The sequence below is a fragment of the Haemaphysalis longicornis genome, unplaced genomic scaffold (assembly GCF_048455015.1).
Source record: "Haemaphysalis longicornis isolate Haplotype H1 unplaced genomic scaffold, Haemaphysalis longicornis Haplotype H1 scaffold_12, whole genome shotgun sequence".
Lineage (NCBI taxonomy): Eukaryota > Metazoa > Arthropoda > Arachnida > Ixodida > Ixodidae > Haemaphysalis > Haemaphysalis longicornis.
In genome coordinates this window covers 25,588,231-25,606,177 of record NW_027526225.1, presented here as the reverse complement: position 1 = coordinate 25,606,177, position 17,947 = coordinate 25,588,231, and the positions used below count along the sequence as shown (strand labels likewise).

Here is a 17,947-nt window from a genome sequence, read left to right as displayed (position 1 = left end):
GGTTAGTTCAATTGGGCCACAATGCACAGAAGAGGTTGCATCAAGCATACTGCACCTCTGTCTGTTAGGGAGTAAGGAGGGGGGGAAAGCCACCAACAGAGCCATGCACCAGCCTCAGAGTTGTTTCTAAGGTTCCACAGAACTTACAAACTACTGCCCCGATTGACTGCCGACCCTTTGTGGTCGGAAATATTTGCCGGTTTGGGGCCTGCTGTGATGAGTAACTTAGTTCATGTTTCTGCCACAGGTGGTGCACAGTGTTAAGGTGGCTTCATTTCTACCATCATCATTAGAATATCAGAGGAATAACAGCTGTTTTGCATCGGTACAAGGTAGCATTTGCATCCCTCTCTTATGTCAATGCATCAGATACAATAGTATTTCTTGTGTTGGCTTGCAATCAGATACAACAGTGCCCATTCCAATGCTTAGAACTACCCTTACAAATAATGTTGGGCCCTAGTATTAAGTGAATGCTTAATACTAGGTGCTAACAGCGATGCATCGCCTGACTGAGATGACAGTTTGTGGGCTTTCCATGGGCCACAAGTCAGATGACTTTTGCGAGGGGTCAACCACGCTTGCAGCTTTAGCTTGCTGCAAGAAAACACCTTTTGGGAGTGAAAGGCTGAAAAACAACACACTGCACCGGGCTTCCCAACACATTGGAATTTTCATAGAGGTGAGCAAATTTGTACTACTATCACATTTGGGACTGCAAACTGAATACAAATAGTAGTGAAAACTGACTGCCAATCAAATGTTTTCAAGTACGATTGTGTTCGTTAGTGCATATGAGTTTCGAAAACATGGCTGCAAAAGAGAAAGGCAACTTGGGCAGTCAAGTATTCAGGTGGTACCAGAGCTAGATAGGGAAATGTTACCGAAAACTAAAAATAAAACATCAGGACAACATGTTGGAACAAAGCCCCTGCTGTGAAGAAAAGCAGGTTCCTCAACATGCTCCAAATGGAGGAAGTGTAGAGCACTTTACACGCTCGCCTTGTCTTAGCTCGCTAACGGTCGATGCGACTGCCGCAATCAGGCGGCGCGCAGCGAGATAATGGACCCATGTAGAGCCTGGTGTACCGACGTCAGGTAGTCATGCTGAGGCCTCGAAAACTACCCGGTTAAAAGAGTCATAACCGTTCGAGCCTCGTGAACCGCTGGCGCTTGTCATACATCTCCCCGTTGTTTAGCGCCAAGAAAACTGCAGGTTCATTTCAGGCAGAATCTGTGCAGATAACCGGCAGCCCCCACGTTCAATTAGTTAGGGACGCTCATTGGGTTGGTTTTTACGATAGCAAGCAAAAAAAGTGGCCGCGCATGAAAGAAATGGCGCATTCTAAATTCTGCAGAAAGGTTCCAGCATACAAAATTAAAGCAAGCACAAAAAAAAACAGAACTCCCGCTGGCGCAGTATCAGGCACGAGCACTGCGAAGGCGGGAAATTTGAAATGCACTGGGTGGCAGCAGTGAGCGGATCACGGCGCTGCAGCCCATTATGGCGAATCACTGCTCTGCACTTCCGACAGCTTTCACGCTGAGTAAAGGGCTTTAATTTTTCTCTATTCTTCTATGCAAGCGCTGGACGAGCTCTTCTGTTAGGTTAGGTTACAATCGTGGGTTTTGGAACGAGCGCCCTATGCTCGAGCCCTGGCAACACCAATAGTTTTTTCCAAGACCACTTTTCTTTCCTTTTCATTGTAAAATGTTCTCTCAGCTCAATTCTGCCTATTCTTTTCGTAAACAAAACTGGCTTGTTATCTTTTAGGTTGGCTTAGAGGCGAACCACACATTTGCCGACAACAGCATATCAGCATATTTAACCCTTTTAGCCGCAATTTTTTTTTCTTTCAAATAAAACAATGTTTTCTATGTTTTACTAAATTTTTAGATCCCATAAGCCCCCAAACAGAAAATAGAGCTAGAAGTGCAAGAAACAATTGTTAACGAGGCAATTAATTAGGACATCTGGCAATTCAAAATTTTATTTTGAGCAGAGACATCACTTTCGCATATTTTCCTAAATGTTCGGAATACATGAACCAACAAACAAAAAATCAACTTCGCAGTGCGCGTATTGATAGATTTACAAGCTTGGGAAGAAAACTCAGACCGCCATTTTTTTTTCAGCCTCCATGTCATGATTTCGTCTTCACTGGAGCCTGGAGGTGCTTCCTTGTAGCATGCAGCTCCACTAAAAAGAAACAACAGTGATCTCTATCCCAATAGGTATCATTGAAGAAAACTAGCAGTTTTGGTTTCGTTCTCTGTGCAGTAGAGGAACTTTTATATGATGGCGTCAATTGGCACTACCAGGGCCGAAAGGGTTAACGTTTTGCATAACGCCAAAAGTGTCGGTCTTGGAATGAAATGTCGCGTTTGTGTGACAGGAAGAGCATCTCACACGCGTGTAAGCACGCGTGTCCGAAGTACACTCACCGACACGCCTGTTGGGTAAAGCACCAGGAAGAAGGAGTACCTGCGCCACACAACAGACACCGCCACACTGTCAGCAGGACCTGAGAAAGCACAGTCTCCTCTACGGCAACGTGTGGTATGGCAGCGTGGCCCTGCATCTTCAACAAGCCTTAATTAAGGGGGCTGGTGGCTCTTGAAACAATTTCTTCGAATTTTGAAGTAAACTCTGTGAAACTTGTTAGCCCTGATGCTTTTTTCCCACTGATTTCAAATACGCCACTATCTTTTGAGCAAGTCAATTAGTTACCAAGATGATTAGAGATAATCAGGCATTTTTGGAGGAACAATAGACAAAACAGTGTTGTTCCTGAAACCGTAAACTTTATATTTCCAAATACTATGAACTCTGGTGAGTGCGATAAGAGAATCGGTTTTTTGATGAACTGCTAGGAACTAATTTTATAGCTCATTAAACTTTGGTGTCTGAAATGGGCACTGAAAATGGTTCCTTGCCACTGGTGCCACCAAAGGCTATTGAGCTGTAAAGTTATTTCGAAGCGGTGCATCAGAAAACCCATTCTCTTATTGCACTCACCACGGTTCATCGTACTGGAAAATATAAAGATTACAGTTCTGTGACTACCAAATGTTTGGTCTATTGTTCCTCCGAAAATGACTAATTATCACTTATTGTCTCGGTAACTAATTGACTGACTGCAAAAATAATGGCATATTTGAAATCATTGGGGAATAAAAAGCAGCAAGACTAACAAGTTTCACAGAGTTTACTTAAAAATTGAATGAAGCTGTTTTAAGACCCGCCTAAAGGGAGGCAGATGGGTCTTTGGGGCCACAAAACGGTCAAAAAATCATTTTCCGAAAAATGGCATTTTCGGCATTCACGGCCACTTCTCTACCAGTCTGCAAATTTCCTCATCAAAACGCACAATATTTTATGATAAATGGCATTTTAAAGAGCACGCTAGAGCTCTACGGCACAGTGGAAATAGAGCGTTCTGCCGTTCTCGCTCACCTGCACCAGACGAGCAGGTATGGGCAGGAGTTGTAGAGGCTGGTGCCGTAGAAGGCGTAGCGCGTGATCTCCGCCAAGCACCACGCCACCAGCAGCATCACAATGCCCATCTGGTCCTGTGACTGCAAGGGAGGCCATGGAAGAAGAAGAGCTGAGGCGTTCCTTTTGTTTTCGCACCACGCAAAAAGTATCGCACAAGGCATTGTCGCGACCGCTACAAAATGCAGTCGTGGTCATTCTGGTAATGCGACTGGCCCAAGCCATTTTGAAGAGGCAAGAGAAGCTTTCTAGAGCAGCGACAAAAGGCACTCTCACACACACACAGTGCAGGCCAGTCTCCAGCGGGCTGTCCGATCAGCTTCTCGGAAGCATAGCAAGTTATCTTTTTCCACAGCCTACTCCGTCATCCCTGCATTATTCCACCAGCCCACATACCTCACTGCACTGGTCATCCACTCTGTGTGTTAAACCAACCACTTTTTCCATCTCCTCCTTTATACGGACTACAATTACCTTCCTCACGACATCGTCGCCATTTCCTGCCCATCAACATTTTTCGGCCCACTGTCCACTTTATTTTTCATAACGAGAAACTTGTGGCAATAACACAGTTTTTATCTTATTAACCCACCCCTTATGTAATACCCCCGCACTGGGTTTTAAAGGGGCCATGCAAATGAAAGTTCGGTTCATTCAAAAGACTGCCTCGTTAGAATCATACTGACACCACTTTTGACGTAAACTTCGCTCAAATAAGCTACATAATTAGGAAAAAAGGGAATGGCCATGCGACCCACTAGCTCATTTCTCGCAACAGAACCTACGATATCATACCAGCTAGCTCTGCGATTGGCAGAGGCCGGCAAAAGCAAACGCAAATTAGGCAGGGCTTATAAGCTTGCCGAACGAGCTATTTGTACTTAAATGTAATGCAGATTCATTTTACAGCAGAAAGAATGGTGGGACAAATGGTGATGGAAGTTACGAAAGCACATGTAAACATAGAAGTACCGATGCATACTGCTGTTGGTACTGCGCGCACTATGCTTAGTTTAGCTGCACAGCACTGCAGGGCTTTGGGGTTGTCTCAGACAACACTGGCTGACTGACGCAAGCGATGGTGTCTTGCGTGACCACATTTGTCGGGCAAGCACCATGTTTCATGAAGCGATTATTTTCTTCAAGAACAAAAACAGGCCAGGTTTAAATATGGTCACAAACAAACCAAAGGCACAAAACGGCTTGCCACAGTGCGGTGGCGCCATCTAGGTTGACTAACAGTAAGCAAGTCTCCGCTCCGGACCAAGTTTAGCTGCAAGACCTGTTCTTATGATGTCATTGCAAACGTCATTCAAACGCACGTTTTGGTGAGAGAATTTTAGCTTAAATTGATTAATTTCGCACTGAATAAAGCGTCGTTTGTTTCTGGACAAGCGCTGGGGGCACTATAGAACGAGAAATCTTTTGAATAAAACAAACTTGTATTTTTTGTCTTCATGGCTCCTTTAATAAGGAAATAAAGTGATGCGATGAGTGATATGTGGAACACTAGCACATGAGGAAATTTGGAAGAAATAGTAACTCAGTAATGTGGAAGTCTGGGCCCACTGGTACACAAGTACTGAATAAACAAACCAGTGAAAAAACGTTACACGGAGGAAAGAAAGAGTGACTGCGCTTGTGCCTTTGTTTCTCCTGTTTGTGTAGCATGTTTTCACTGGTTTGTATACTCAGCCCTCGCCAGAAAGCTGCAAGGACAAAGCAGTTGCACTATCACCATACATTCAGCACGCTGCCAGCCTCAAGATAGGGAAGATAATCAATTCCTCTATATGCACGGTAAGGAACTTCGTTCGTAAGTGCCCTGTCCGTACTGCTCCTGGAAAAAGGAATTGCACACTTTTTGAGATAGTACCTTTCGTTACTGCTAACATTACCTCTGTTTGCAAGTAATTATGCATTAGTAGTACTATACTACTTTCAACTGCTCATGTGCATGGATGCACTTAGAAAACCTTCGCAGGAGTGGAACAGGGTACATTGGTTTGGGAGCAGTCCTGGGAGCAGGCAAAAGTGATTTTCGTAGCAGGCTCGGAGCAGCCAGGAAGGCCTTTTGGAGCAGGTCTGGAGCAGCGAGAAGTACAGTTTGGAGCACATGTAACACCATTTCACAGCATTACGGTGCCTCCCTAACCTCCCTACAGGCCGCTGTGCCTGCCCTATTAGAGTTACATTTTACCTATCTACTATTCAGGCGTTCCACCGTGCACTAGAACCCACTCCGACCCACGAATGCAGTTCTTGTAAGATATCTGGAGGTTTACAACATGTGGCATTAGCTACCTTTGGCCCTACCAAGCACACCTCATCAACGCTGTTCAAAGGTCAAACCTCACACGCAGAGCCAAAGGGGATCAGATAAGAGGCCTTGCTTCGCGTCCAGTAAACGGCAGTGTTTAGGCGAACTCATGGTGGCATTCCATAAAACAAGGTGTTTGCTTGCATTTTTTCCATCGAACGGCGGTTTTAGAGCGCCCGATGCTGAACATAGTTTTGTCTTCACACCTCACAGGGATGTGAAAGTCGATGAATATACGACGCAGACTACGTAACTAGAGCGTGTTTGCAGGCACGCATTATGTTGGACCATCCCCCATAAAGCAAAGCTAACCCCAAAGTTTACAGGCGAAAACGAGCAATTGCCTCGCAACAACAAAAGCGAACTGAATAAACAAGCGAGGGCAAAGTGCCCAGGAACCTGTCCGTTTAATACACGCCGTTACCAAAAGATGTGGGAAGCAAAGCCAGGATCGTCAAAAATGGGTGACTAAATTTCTCTCCAATAAACGACAACCTTTCATGCGAATATTATCCTATCCGTTTGTGATAAGCCACAAAACATTTTACTTTCAGTCGTTTTTCGTTGATTGTGGCGCAGCGGCCGGCACCGGCAAACGAAATTGCACAAATGTGAAACAAAAATGCAAAGAGAAGGTCCTGCGGCCTTACGGCTAAGCCAAAGCCAGCTTTCATAGCCGTCCATAGCCTTGATGAAACTGAAACCGTAACCTTAGCCTTCATGAGGCTTTGAAAACATGATGTTTCAGCCACGTTTTCGGGCACGGGGCATCATGGCGGTCGTATCTTGCGGCTCAATTCAGACACTGCGGCGCAAGACGGCGCTGATGAACGAGTTTGTCGTAACGAGGACGATTTGGTGCTCAGTGGCGTAAATGGTGCAGCTGTTCCACCCCTGCCTTTGCCTACATCTTTCATCCTTTCTAACCAAATAAACACTCCATTTCCTTACTCTATCCCGCAATTTGCACTGTTTCATACGGACTTGAGTGGTGGCTCTGCTAGCGCGGGGAGAGGCCACGATGCGCGAGTTTCATTTGACTGCGGCACCCTGTCCCACAATTTGGAGCCACGGACATAGAAAAAAGAGAGCGGAAGAATCGTGATTCAGCAGCAAAGGCAGGCATCGTTCCACAGGTGGAGGCCAGAGAAAACCGGGCGTCAGTTGCAGAGGCCTTTGGGAATTCCCCGCAGCACTTCCCAGCACGATACTGCTAAACAAAGCTGACATACAAGCAGCGGCAGTGCAGCTTGGCCATTCTCGAGTGGGTCAGTGCGTGTTCCTGCATCCATAGAGTTTCATATACTTAGAGGGAAACCTGTTGCTGCGATCACATGCCATCTTGGGCACCACCATGGCAGCTCGAAGTGTTCCTCCCCTACTTGGCTTGGCTAGCCACATGGCTTAACTTTTCACTCCTGAAGCCAAAATCACAAAAAAAGAAAAACACCTCCTGTCTTGGTTGTCTTACATGGAGCTATACTACAAATTCCCTGGCAAATAAATCTCTCGCTGCTCTCCACTATTCTATTTGCAAAGCAACTTTAAATAATCTTTTACAACAATGTTGCTTTTTTGCAGCCAAAGATAACTTTTCAGACAGTTCCAAGAGCCATGCCAAGGACAATGGAACGCTCCTACCTGGTATGTGACAGCACACTCGCTAAAGCACAGCTCGCTTCGAAAAGGGTGCCACATTGCCCTCTACTGTATGTCAGTATGAAACTCTGCCTGCATCACCTATGCTGACATTGGGATGGTGTCAGCGCGTTTAAAGACAGCCTAATGAACTTCGTGGCACAGAAAAAGGAGCTTTTATCATGCAAAATAAAGTGCAGTGGTTATCACACTTTTTCGCATTTCCCATGCTTTGAGGAACAAATCTGTAAGCTATTGCCTGTCACGATCTCAGAGAGCTCTCAGTGATGGGCACACTTTTCAGATAAGCTCCAGGTAGGCACATTCCGTAGTTTAAATTATCGATATATCAAACTATCACACTATCCCCTTGGAGTTCAATAAATCTGGGATCAGCTGAATTTTAAACGTAGCAGGATTTGTCCCTTGACCTGACTGGCACAGCAATCACATCACTGTCATTTGCTGCCAACAAAAGAGCAAAAAAAAGGGGGGGGGGGGGGGGGGGGGAACGAGAATATGCACGAGAGACTATAAAGAGACAGCCTGTAAGTTGCAACTGCATCCTGCCTCACTACATTCTTCCTGAACCAAAACCAACTGAGAGAGGCTTCGTGGTTACAGGGGCAGATACATAGTCAGTTCTGCCTATCTCCTTCAAATACGATTCCTGACATGTGGGGGGCCAGCCAAAATCAGACTTAACGCTGTTAATGCCGCCTTTGGCCCCTGTCTAATTGATTGATTGTGGGGTTTAACGCGCCGACGCAACGCAGGCGACGAGGCGCGCCGTAGTGGAGGGCTCCGGATTAATTTTGACCACCTAGGGATCTTTAACGTGCGCCGAAATCTCGTACACACGAGTGTGTTCGCTTTTCGCCTCCATCAGAAAAGTGACCGCCGCGGCCGGGAATCGAACCCGCGTCCCCGTGCTCAGCAGCACAACGCCTTAGCCACTGAGCCACCGCAGCGGGTTGGCCCCAACGTTACCACATTGTATCATTAATGCAATGGTCGCTGGTTTTTCATTTCGCAGCATTTTCATATTGCAGCCATTTGTTACTTTGCCTGGACCACTGTCTTGGAGTCAAACCAGAAGTAGCTCATTTCGCCAGCATGGATGTCCTTTTACCGATGTCAGGTCATCACACAAGTTCATGTCCATCACCTTGCGCAATTGCACCGTCTGTCAACCCATGCCAACCCCTCCTTCGATTCTCTGCCGTCAAGTTCCGACAGAACGCCCACCCAAAGTACAGATATATCGAGTGAAAAATATGCGATGGGCGGCAAACTTTAGCGTCAGGTGCGAAAAACTACAAAAAAGTGGCCGCACCGCTAACCAGAACTGCGGAGATATTAATAAAATACGCGAGAGGGACAAAATTTCAGTCAAGTGCGGAAGGATAAATAAGTGACCGCTTCAACACATGAATAGATGATTTGCGCTTATTTTGTTTACTCTTCAGCACAAAAGCCATCTGTTTTAGGGGGTGGGCAACATTTGGCATCCTTTGGTAAATGGAATATTATGTTTCAGGGTGAGGTGCTCTGTCAGAACTTTACGGTAGGTTAATTCAAAGCTGTGTGCATTAACACTGGCATTTACTCCGATATGGCAATCATTCAAATTGAGGTGACATTGCATGCTGCAATGTGCAACACTTAGCTGTGTTATAAATCTGTTTTTATAAGTCTTGAAAAAAGGAAAAAAAACAAAACAAAAAGAAACAAATTAACAAGAGTGGTTCATGAGAGTGCAAAGATGTTTTTGGTGTTTTAGGTTCCCTCTGCTCCTTTTTTTTTCCCAAAGACCACTGAGGGCCAAAACTGCAAAATCGGAGTCCTCCGTGGCTGGTGTCGCGCACCTGTTCCACCCACGTGCATTCTGCACCTGTCAGGCGTGCAGAGGTAACACTGCGGTGGCGCCAACTCGGCCCTTCTCCCTAGTGGATAGCAACACTGGTTTCCCCTTTGAGAAAAGAGAGAAAGGAGAGAAACATGCACCCACCTCAGGCACAGGCACCAGGATTCCCCAGACCACCATGAGGCGGGAGAGGATCTGGATGAGGGTGAGGAACGCACTGCTGGACACCAGGCCAATCACACAGTGCACCACCTGCAAAGGAACAGGAGGGGACACAGTGGTCACCCTTGGGGAACCTCCTTCTTTCCAAGGGAGGCGGAAGAGCAGGAGACGCTACAGTACCATCAAGGCAGGTCAACACGGTGGTGGGGCTGCTTTGCCAAGGAGCGATCAAATGTGGGGACAACAACCAGCTCACCCTACAAGTACAGGGTCACCTGTGCAACCCACAAGCAGGATGCTGTGACAACATCTCTCAAGACAACAGGCTGGTGGCAGAAGACGCTTCCACCAGTAGGGAAGCTACTATATATAATGTGGGCTATGATCAATGGTGCGTTACTTCTTCAGTGAAGCTGTTAGCAGCCAATACGCTAAGTACCTTCTTTTCTTACCTGCACTGTAGGGACAAAGAGGAAAAGGACCAACAAAGGAGCACTCCACAACACTGCACTCCCTTTTCCTTTCTTTTTGTTCCAACACGAAACAAATCTACCACTTACTTGTGAACAGATGTGCAACATGTGGCTCAAATGTTCGGGACAGCATAGCCAAAATATTTAGCGAAAGCACATCGGGCCGCAGTTTATTTGCAAAGTACTAAAAACAAGAAAACACCATGCAGCCTTGGCAGCCACCACTGCAGCTTCCGCAACAATTCCCGTGACCCTCTTGTCACAGCTCTCACGCACATTTCCTATGGGCCACACGTTAACTGTTGCCTCTGCATGCTAGAAGCCCTTTTCCGGGCCAGCTAATTCAGACAGTTGATGTGAATTAAAAGCCCGACGCCTCAAGTCCCATCGCAAGCAAGTTCACCACCTTTCATCTTCAACAGGGCAATGCATCACTTGGAGGCGCCGCTCTGGTCAACACCTTGGAGATTACCAATTTTAACCTCCGTAACGAACCCTTCACGGCACACAAATTGGCCTCAACCACGGCTTACACAGATGCCACCACACCTGATCCCGCCTGGCCCCATTCGGGGACTAGAACCTCTTCCGCCACTTTCCCATCCTCATTTCCTTTTGAGGTGAAAAGATTCGCAGAAGAATTGTCTGGGCTCTTTTTAGGGACACGATTCTCCAGCCTGTGCCCACTCAGTCGGCTCCTCGATAAAATCAGCCACTGAAGTAACTCCCGAGTTTGTTTGACCCACAATCACCATAGCTATCTTTGGAAGCGACTCTCAACTTCACTCAACTGAACTGCCCTTCTGTCAGGCTTCAATCTTTGACCAAGCTTCACCAGGCCATCGATCACTCCCCTCCGTGCCACACTTGGCCAAAAGAAAGGCCTTTGGGCCCTCTGGAAAATACACCATAGCTTACAAAGAAAAAATTACACCCACCTCCCCTCGCAGGAACCCTGGTGTGATGCGACGCTGAGGGGGGTTCAAGCGCAAGTGGAGAGCAACCGTCGACTGAAAGGCCGCCGGAGAGCGGCACACCGGTTATATGCGCAGCGTGCCCGAAGGAGAGGAGACCACAAAGAGAGAGAGAGTACTGCACATGCGCAGCGGGCCGCACACCCACCGCCGCAGCGGGCCGCACACCCGCAGATGTTGAGAAAGAGTGTTCGCTCTCACCTGGGCATGCGCCGGCGCCAGTGCGTTCGCCGCGGCTATGACGCAACACAATCCAACACAATCCACTTTAATCCAATCCAAGCCAAGCCAATTGAATCCAGTCCAATGCCCCTCGCGAGAGAGTGTTCGCTATCGGAGAGGAGAGGGGGTGAGCGGAGGAGAGTGCGGACGCCGACGACGGACGCACGCAGGAAGGAACGGGCCGCCGAAAAGAGATGCTCTCAGCGTCACATCTAAAAACAATGCATCCCCCAACTGACGACTCTTACTTTAACACAAGAACAATCGGATGCAGCGCTCAACATCATCTCTACCCTCGTCCCCCCTGCCTCGACCAGGAATTCACATTCCTTTGCCTAGTGATGACCCCGATCAGCCATTCACACATTCTGCAGCCATAAGCCAGCGAGAGTTTCAGATGGCCCTGGCGGGGTTAAGTGGCAACATCTTCGCAATCTACCTCAATCTCAAACTGTTCCGAAGCCCATCCCTCCAATCTTTGGCCAGCCTCCCTCACTGCAAACCAATTGGGCAAGGTAAACAATCAGCTCATTCATTAGCTGGAATATGTACAGCCCTGTGTACTGTGTACTTGCATTAAAACCAACAAACGTTTCATGCGGTTCACGCTTTCGTCGCGCGCGAACGTGTTGCGTTCGGTAACTTCTTGGGGGGCCGCAACACTGGTTTTCCCTATTCTAAAACTGTGGACAGGCCCCGAAATGGTTTTCCCTGACTGGTACTACTTGATTGAAAAGTTCCCTGACAATTTCCTGACTTTTCCCGGTGGCGCAAAATTCCCTGACTTTTCCCTGTTTTCCCGGTCGCTAGACACCCTGCTAATGTATGCACCCCGATAGCCTTGGGCCGCTTTCCCGCGTCAATAGCCGACCAATCCACTTCATTCTTGCCCTGGATCTTGTAACCGTTTTTCACACAACTGGCGCAACCACACCTGAAGTAAAAGAACCCAGGCAGATTCAGAATTTTCTTCACGCTCGCCCCATTCAGCTTAAAACTCCCTAGTTGGACTCCGTGCCTCAAGGCTCCATCCTGGGACCCACGCTGTTTAATCTGGCCGTGACCAGGGCTGTCCAAAATCTTGATGGGGACTTGGCGGCCTCCACTCTATCTACGCAGAAGACAACAGCCTAAGGCCAGATTCCAAACGCTCTTCCTATTTCAAAGAAAAGCAGATTAAGTTGCAAGCTGCAGAAATAGCCCTCAAGGCATTGCTTACCTCCCTATCCTCGAACAACTCCTTGACAGAACAGAGTTTCTTCCTGCATTTGATCACAAAGCAGCTAGGACCGACCAACTTGTCACCACTTTACTGGCTGGCACTTCATTACCACCCAGCCGGTTATATGCCCCCATAGCACTCATGTTCCTTCTCCCAGAAGGCCCCTCCTCATTCAAGAGCTCATTTCCCCTGGCTTCCATGCTTTAACCTCAGGTCTCGATTGATTGATTGATTGTAGGGTTTAACACGCCGACGCAACGCAGGCGATGAGGTGCGCCGGAGTGGAGAGCTCCGGATTATTTTGACCACCTGGGGACCTTTAATGTGCGCTGAAATCCCGTACACACGGGCGTTTTTGCTTTTCGCCTCCATCAGAAAAGCGGCCGCCGCGGCCGGGAATCGAACCCGCGACCTCGTGCTCAGCAGCACACCACCTTAGCCACTGAGCCACTGCAGCGGGTTAACCTAAGCTCTTAACAGGCCTCGAACTTGCCTCGTCACCAATAATGACGTCTATCTCTTCCTACTGCAGTGACGATTTACTGGTTCAAAATGCCGTTTAGCACTATCCAGTCTCCAAAATTTTGATTTCCACTCCTATTGAACAGGACATAATACACACGGTTTGTAAAACAAGCGCCTGTAATGTGGTAAAAATATTCACACAGTGGACTTTATGGGCCCTTCTTATAAAACACTGCGCTAAATTGACATTGACGAAGACAAAGGACGGCGGAATGCAAGATGCACACATACGAAGCCCAACTATCAACTAGCCTTTATTTTCCGACCCCATCGGAAAAGATTGGAAACAAAAACAGAAAGACAAACTTTGAAAACCACAAAACGCCATCTGTGTTCAATTATTGATAGTTGTTATCGTCACCTCTTTTTCCCGCGGTCTCACTCAGAGCTGAAAATAAAGGACAGCTGATAGTTGCGCTTTCGTACATGTGCATCTTGTGTTCCACCTTCCTTCGCCTTCGTCAATGTCAATTTAGTGCAATGTTTTATAAGAAGTTGATTGACTGGTTGATTGATTGATTGTAGGGTTTTAACGCGCCGACGCAACGCAGGCGATGAGGCGCGCCGTAGTGGAGGGCTCCGGATTAATTTTGACCACCTGGGGACCTTTAACGTGCGCCGAAATCTCGTACACATGGGCGTTTTTGCTTTTCGCCTCCATCAGAAAGCGGCCGCTGCGGCCGGGAATCGAACCCGTGTCCTCAAGCTCAGCAGCACAAACGCCTTGGCCACTGAGCCACTTCAGCTGGTGTTTTGTAAGAAGTAATGTACCAACTAGCCCAGAAGCAAGCTCTCATTGTTTATGGGCCCCGTCATACAGCTGGCACCAGCAAGCACGTAGGGAAAGGGGATGGTGTGAGGGAGAAAGCCCTTTCCTTGTGAGAAATAAGAAAAAATGGCCAAGAGAACAGAAAAGGTGCCCCCTCCCCAATGCCAGGCTTTAACCACGAGACAAAAGTCAGCATCATTTCCAGGCTTTTGACGCTTTTGCGGCTGTGCTCCGAGAGCGGGCTCTCACCTCGAGGAGTGCCAGTGTCTGGAAGAACTTGGTGGGAGTGGCCACCACGGGCCAGAGACCCTTGAAGGTGTGCTTGTAGAACAGGAAGTGGAGCGTGCAGAACAGGATGTAGCTCCATCTGCGCAGTGCACGTAATAAAAGAGCGCCCACCTTAGTACAACAGGTCACCAACACTCACTGAAGCCCACTGGGGGCAGTCCGTGGGACAACGCAGCACTCAGTGTTGTCGATTACCAAATAGTCACCCTCCCTTGTTAGTTATTACTGCTACCATTTGTAGTTCACGACTTATGCAGAAGCTAGCCGCACACTCAAGACAGGTTTTAGGAGGATCCGCTTCTCTCTTAGTTTGCTATTACCACATTTTCTGGTCTATAAGTCGCACTTTTGTATAAGTCGCACCCCCCTCAAAACAGCAGCTTTTCCAGAAAAAAAAATACAAATACAAGTCACACCAGTGTATGAGATGCACCGGTGTACAAAACGCATTTGTTGATCAGGTAAACTCATAGAGGATCAGTTTGTTAGAAAGTGTGGCGAAAGTACATGGTTGTGGCAGCCGCCACCTCTGAACGCATCCCCCGGTAAGCAGTGCTAGACACGTGCATCCGCCGTCCAAAGTCTAGACAGAACTAACTTCTCAAAAATGGTTTATTGATACGCACAGATGGCATGTACTTACAGACGGCGTTTAGGCAAAACCATCGAAGCCTGCTTCCTCCAACTCGCTAACAAATAATTCATTCATTCAGACCGTCGAGCTGTGTCTCATAACGTGCGCTGACATCACGCAGCACACAGGCACCTTTTCCAGTGCTGACCACGCGCGGCTGCCACGTATCAAATTTATTCCATACACACGTCGCACCGGTGGATAAGATGCACAACGAAATTTTCAGAAAAAAAAAACGCGACTTATACACCAGAAAATACGGTAGTTAATTTTACAACGAAACATTGATTGCATCTCTTCTTCCGAACCACCAGGTGCTGGAACACAAAATCCAGACAACGGCCAAGGGAACATTAGCATCAGAAAAATAACGAACAGACACTGACTCAACTCCCAGCACCCCGAAAATGCTCACAAAATTTTGTGCTTTTGTGAGCGTTAACGTGTCCAACACGACACATGGTGACTGCATTTTCTTGCCCCATGTAACGTGTCAAATGTGGTGATAATACATCGAGGGGGGGGGGGGGGGGGGGGGGCGTATCACTTGAAGAGACCTCCAATCGTATATGTTAACCATACATGTTAACCGAGTTTTCAAGTGGAAATTTGAACGCAAAAATTCGACAAAGACCAGACGGGACTAGCGCTAGTCCCGTCTGGTCTTTCTGTGCCTTTGTCGAATTTTTGCACTCAAATTTCCACTTGAAAACATGACCCAACTAGCCCAACAACAAGTTTCTATTATGTTAACTGAGGTTCAACCGTATATGTTAACGCTCGATATCTTCCGTAAGGATCTCCCAGAACCCAGCTGGACGTTCCAGAAACTTGCGGATGCGCCTCCCACGATGCAATCGCTCCCTCCTTTTGCTCTATGCGGCATCCCAATTTGACACTTCTCTCATCAACCAACAGCCCCAGCTTCCCGGCAGGGCAACCCAGGACGCTACCGAATCCTACAGTGAGAACTCGTTAATTCCAAGTTCAATCACTCGAATTAACGGGCAATTCAAATTGTACAATTAGGTATGGCCAAGCTCCATAAAAGGCTAGACACGAAAAAAAAGAACACTAATTCGAATGCTGCATAATGCGAATGACACAACATTATGCCTTTGGTTTGACGCCAGGTAAGCGGCCGGAGAAATGCACGAACTGCTTACAAATGAAAACGAAAAGAGAAGGTGAAATGGCGTAAAACCCATCCAACCCCCCCCCCCGGTGGATCTTCAGAATACGTATTCTTTATGGACTAAGTCGACGTGGATACATGTGCAGGGGAGTGTGGTGTGCTGAGATACGAGGATGTGACATCTCAGATTGGGGGCACGCAACCTGTCACTGCCAGCGACGATGAAGAGCAGTGTGGCTGTCCCCTCGGGACAGCTGAAAGTTGGTCGAGTCGGCGACACATCTTGGAAAAAAGTGCGAAAAGAAAGAAGCGTGCTGTCCAGTGTGTCCTTATTCTGCGCTTCCCGCCGGAAGTCATGACTGGACTGAATGCCACCCGTCCATCTTTCAGTCTTGCAGATGGCGAATACAAGGCCTCTTCCTGCTACATTCGCTTGCTACAGCAAGAAAGCACTGGCTGTCGCCTTCATGGAGGAAAGGTAGACGGCAATCAGAGACGTCTTCAAGCATCAAACTGTTGACATGCCCTACTCTTTAATTGCACTGTACTGTTGTAGTTCTTCACTTGCATTGGTCCGAGCCCTTGCGGTACGAATTAACGAGCTTTTAGAGCACCACTTTTTCTAGAACACTTTGCAGGCACGTCCATTCAGAGGAGAGTGCCCCAAACCCCAAATCAAGGATGCCCCATCTTTCTATTTGGCTTCTAATCCTCTGCAACGGCCTGTGCCATTCAACGACTTGAACATGTAATAACACACCACAAGACGACACAAACAGAAACACATATGTTTGGATTAGGATAAAAGGTGCAAAAAACAAAGCTTTACACGCTACCAACTGCACTAATGGTTCTCTTTTTACTTTTTTTTCTGCCGCAAAATAGAACTTCAGTGGGTGAAGTCCACACTGAAAGCCGTCTGAATGCACTGTTCTCTTCTACGAAAGTCTTCCCCTTCTCCAGGTAAAATGAAAATTACTAACTACTGCCGTTCCTTTTAATGCGCGGAAAATTTTCCGCAAGGGATGCTGACCGAATTTGCATTCCCACGGTGCCACAAAATGGCTACGCAGCGCCAGGTACTTCAAAGCCCGCCGAAGTTGGATCGTCTGCTTTCAGAGAGAGTATACCGCTCGCGTGAGTTCAACCCGTCGCGAAAACCGTTTCAACACTGCAATACGAACTCGCTGTAGTTCTTCAACACCTTACTCGAGCAGCGAGGAGGGGGAAAAATGGCGAGAAAAGGCGGTACCTGCAGGAAATATGCAAGTAAACCGCCGCCACCACCTCGTACGCGCTGAGACTCCGCACGAGGTCCGACTCCGCACGAGGAAGTAAATCATGAGCGGGGTTCTTTTTTTCCTCCTCGAAAGAAAAACTAAGGGTGCGACAAAAGTGGCGTTCGTGGGAATTCACAGGTAGACAAGGTCGCGGCGACTCGACGGACTCTTCGTATATTGAGGAAGTTTCGCGAGGGACACGGCCGCGACCACGGAGGACCACAGCAGTGCTTCTACCACACATTAAACAATCAAGTTGGACTGACATCAAATTAACTGAGGAGGCCACCGGGTAATGGGAGGTCGCCGGGATCTGCGATTGCAGACGGATAACTGGATCAAGGCTGGCCGACAAGGAAAACGGTGTACAAATTGCCGCATGCATGGCACGACGAAAAGTACCAATTAAAAACAGAATGGTTAGAGTGGGGCGTCTTCGTGACTGATGGTTTACAGAATGACTTCTGAATAAACGTAGGGAACAAAAGCTATCACGAAAATTCAAGCTATCGTACGATATTTCCGAATGATTTGCGCGAGATATCAGGTAATCGGCCACAGCATTACAAGACGGTAGAGGGTTCGGAACAGTGAATATCGCCGGGGGCAGTGGATGAGGTTAAACTCTCCACGGGTCATTTTCCCCCTTGAGTGCGATAAAGCCGGAGACGTCAGGCAGGCAGAGGAAGAAATGACACTCACCCTAGACACTGGAAGAAGTTGTACGCCGCCAAGTACAGCTTTCCGGTTTCCCCAGGCCCGCGCTTAGGCTTCGAAGTAGGGCTCTGCGTCGATGGTCGAGACATGCCGGTGCAGACGGCGGAACCTAACACAACCAACACGAGAAATTTAACTTCGCGCTTCCGAAACTGCGAGTCCGGCGCCTGCACACAGCTCGCGTCTGGCTTGGCTTGATTGGCACGCCGTCGCCGAGTGTAGCGC

At 47.8% G+C, this 17,947-nt stretch overlaps 1 protein-coding gene across 1 annotated transcript in view; it reads right to left on the bottom strand.

Moving 5' to 3' along the window:
- Hacd1 (3-hydroxyacyl-CoA dehydratase 1) overlaps positions 1 to 17,947 on the bottom strand; it is a 24,350-nt gene extending 6,403 nt beyond the window's left edge. Inside the window, exons 1-5 of the mRNA XM_077693068.1 lie at positions 17,708 to 17,947; positions 13,918 to 14,035; positions 9,466 to 9,573; positions 3,458 to 3,579; positions 2,446 to 2,485 (exon numbers count right to left, since the gene is read on the bottom strand). Coding sequence (XP_077549194.1) covers positions 2,446 to 2,485; positions 3,458 to 3,579; positions 9,466 to 9,573; positions 13,918 to 14,035; positions 17,708 to 17,811 — 492 coding nt within the window. The 5' untranslated portion in view covers positions 17,812 to 17,947. The remainder of the gene's footprint in view (positions 1 to 2,445; positions 2,486 to 3,457; positions 3,580 to 9,465; positions 9,574 to 13,917; positions 14,036 to 17,707) is intronic.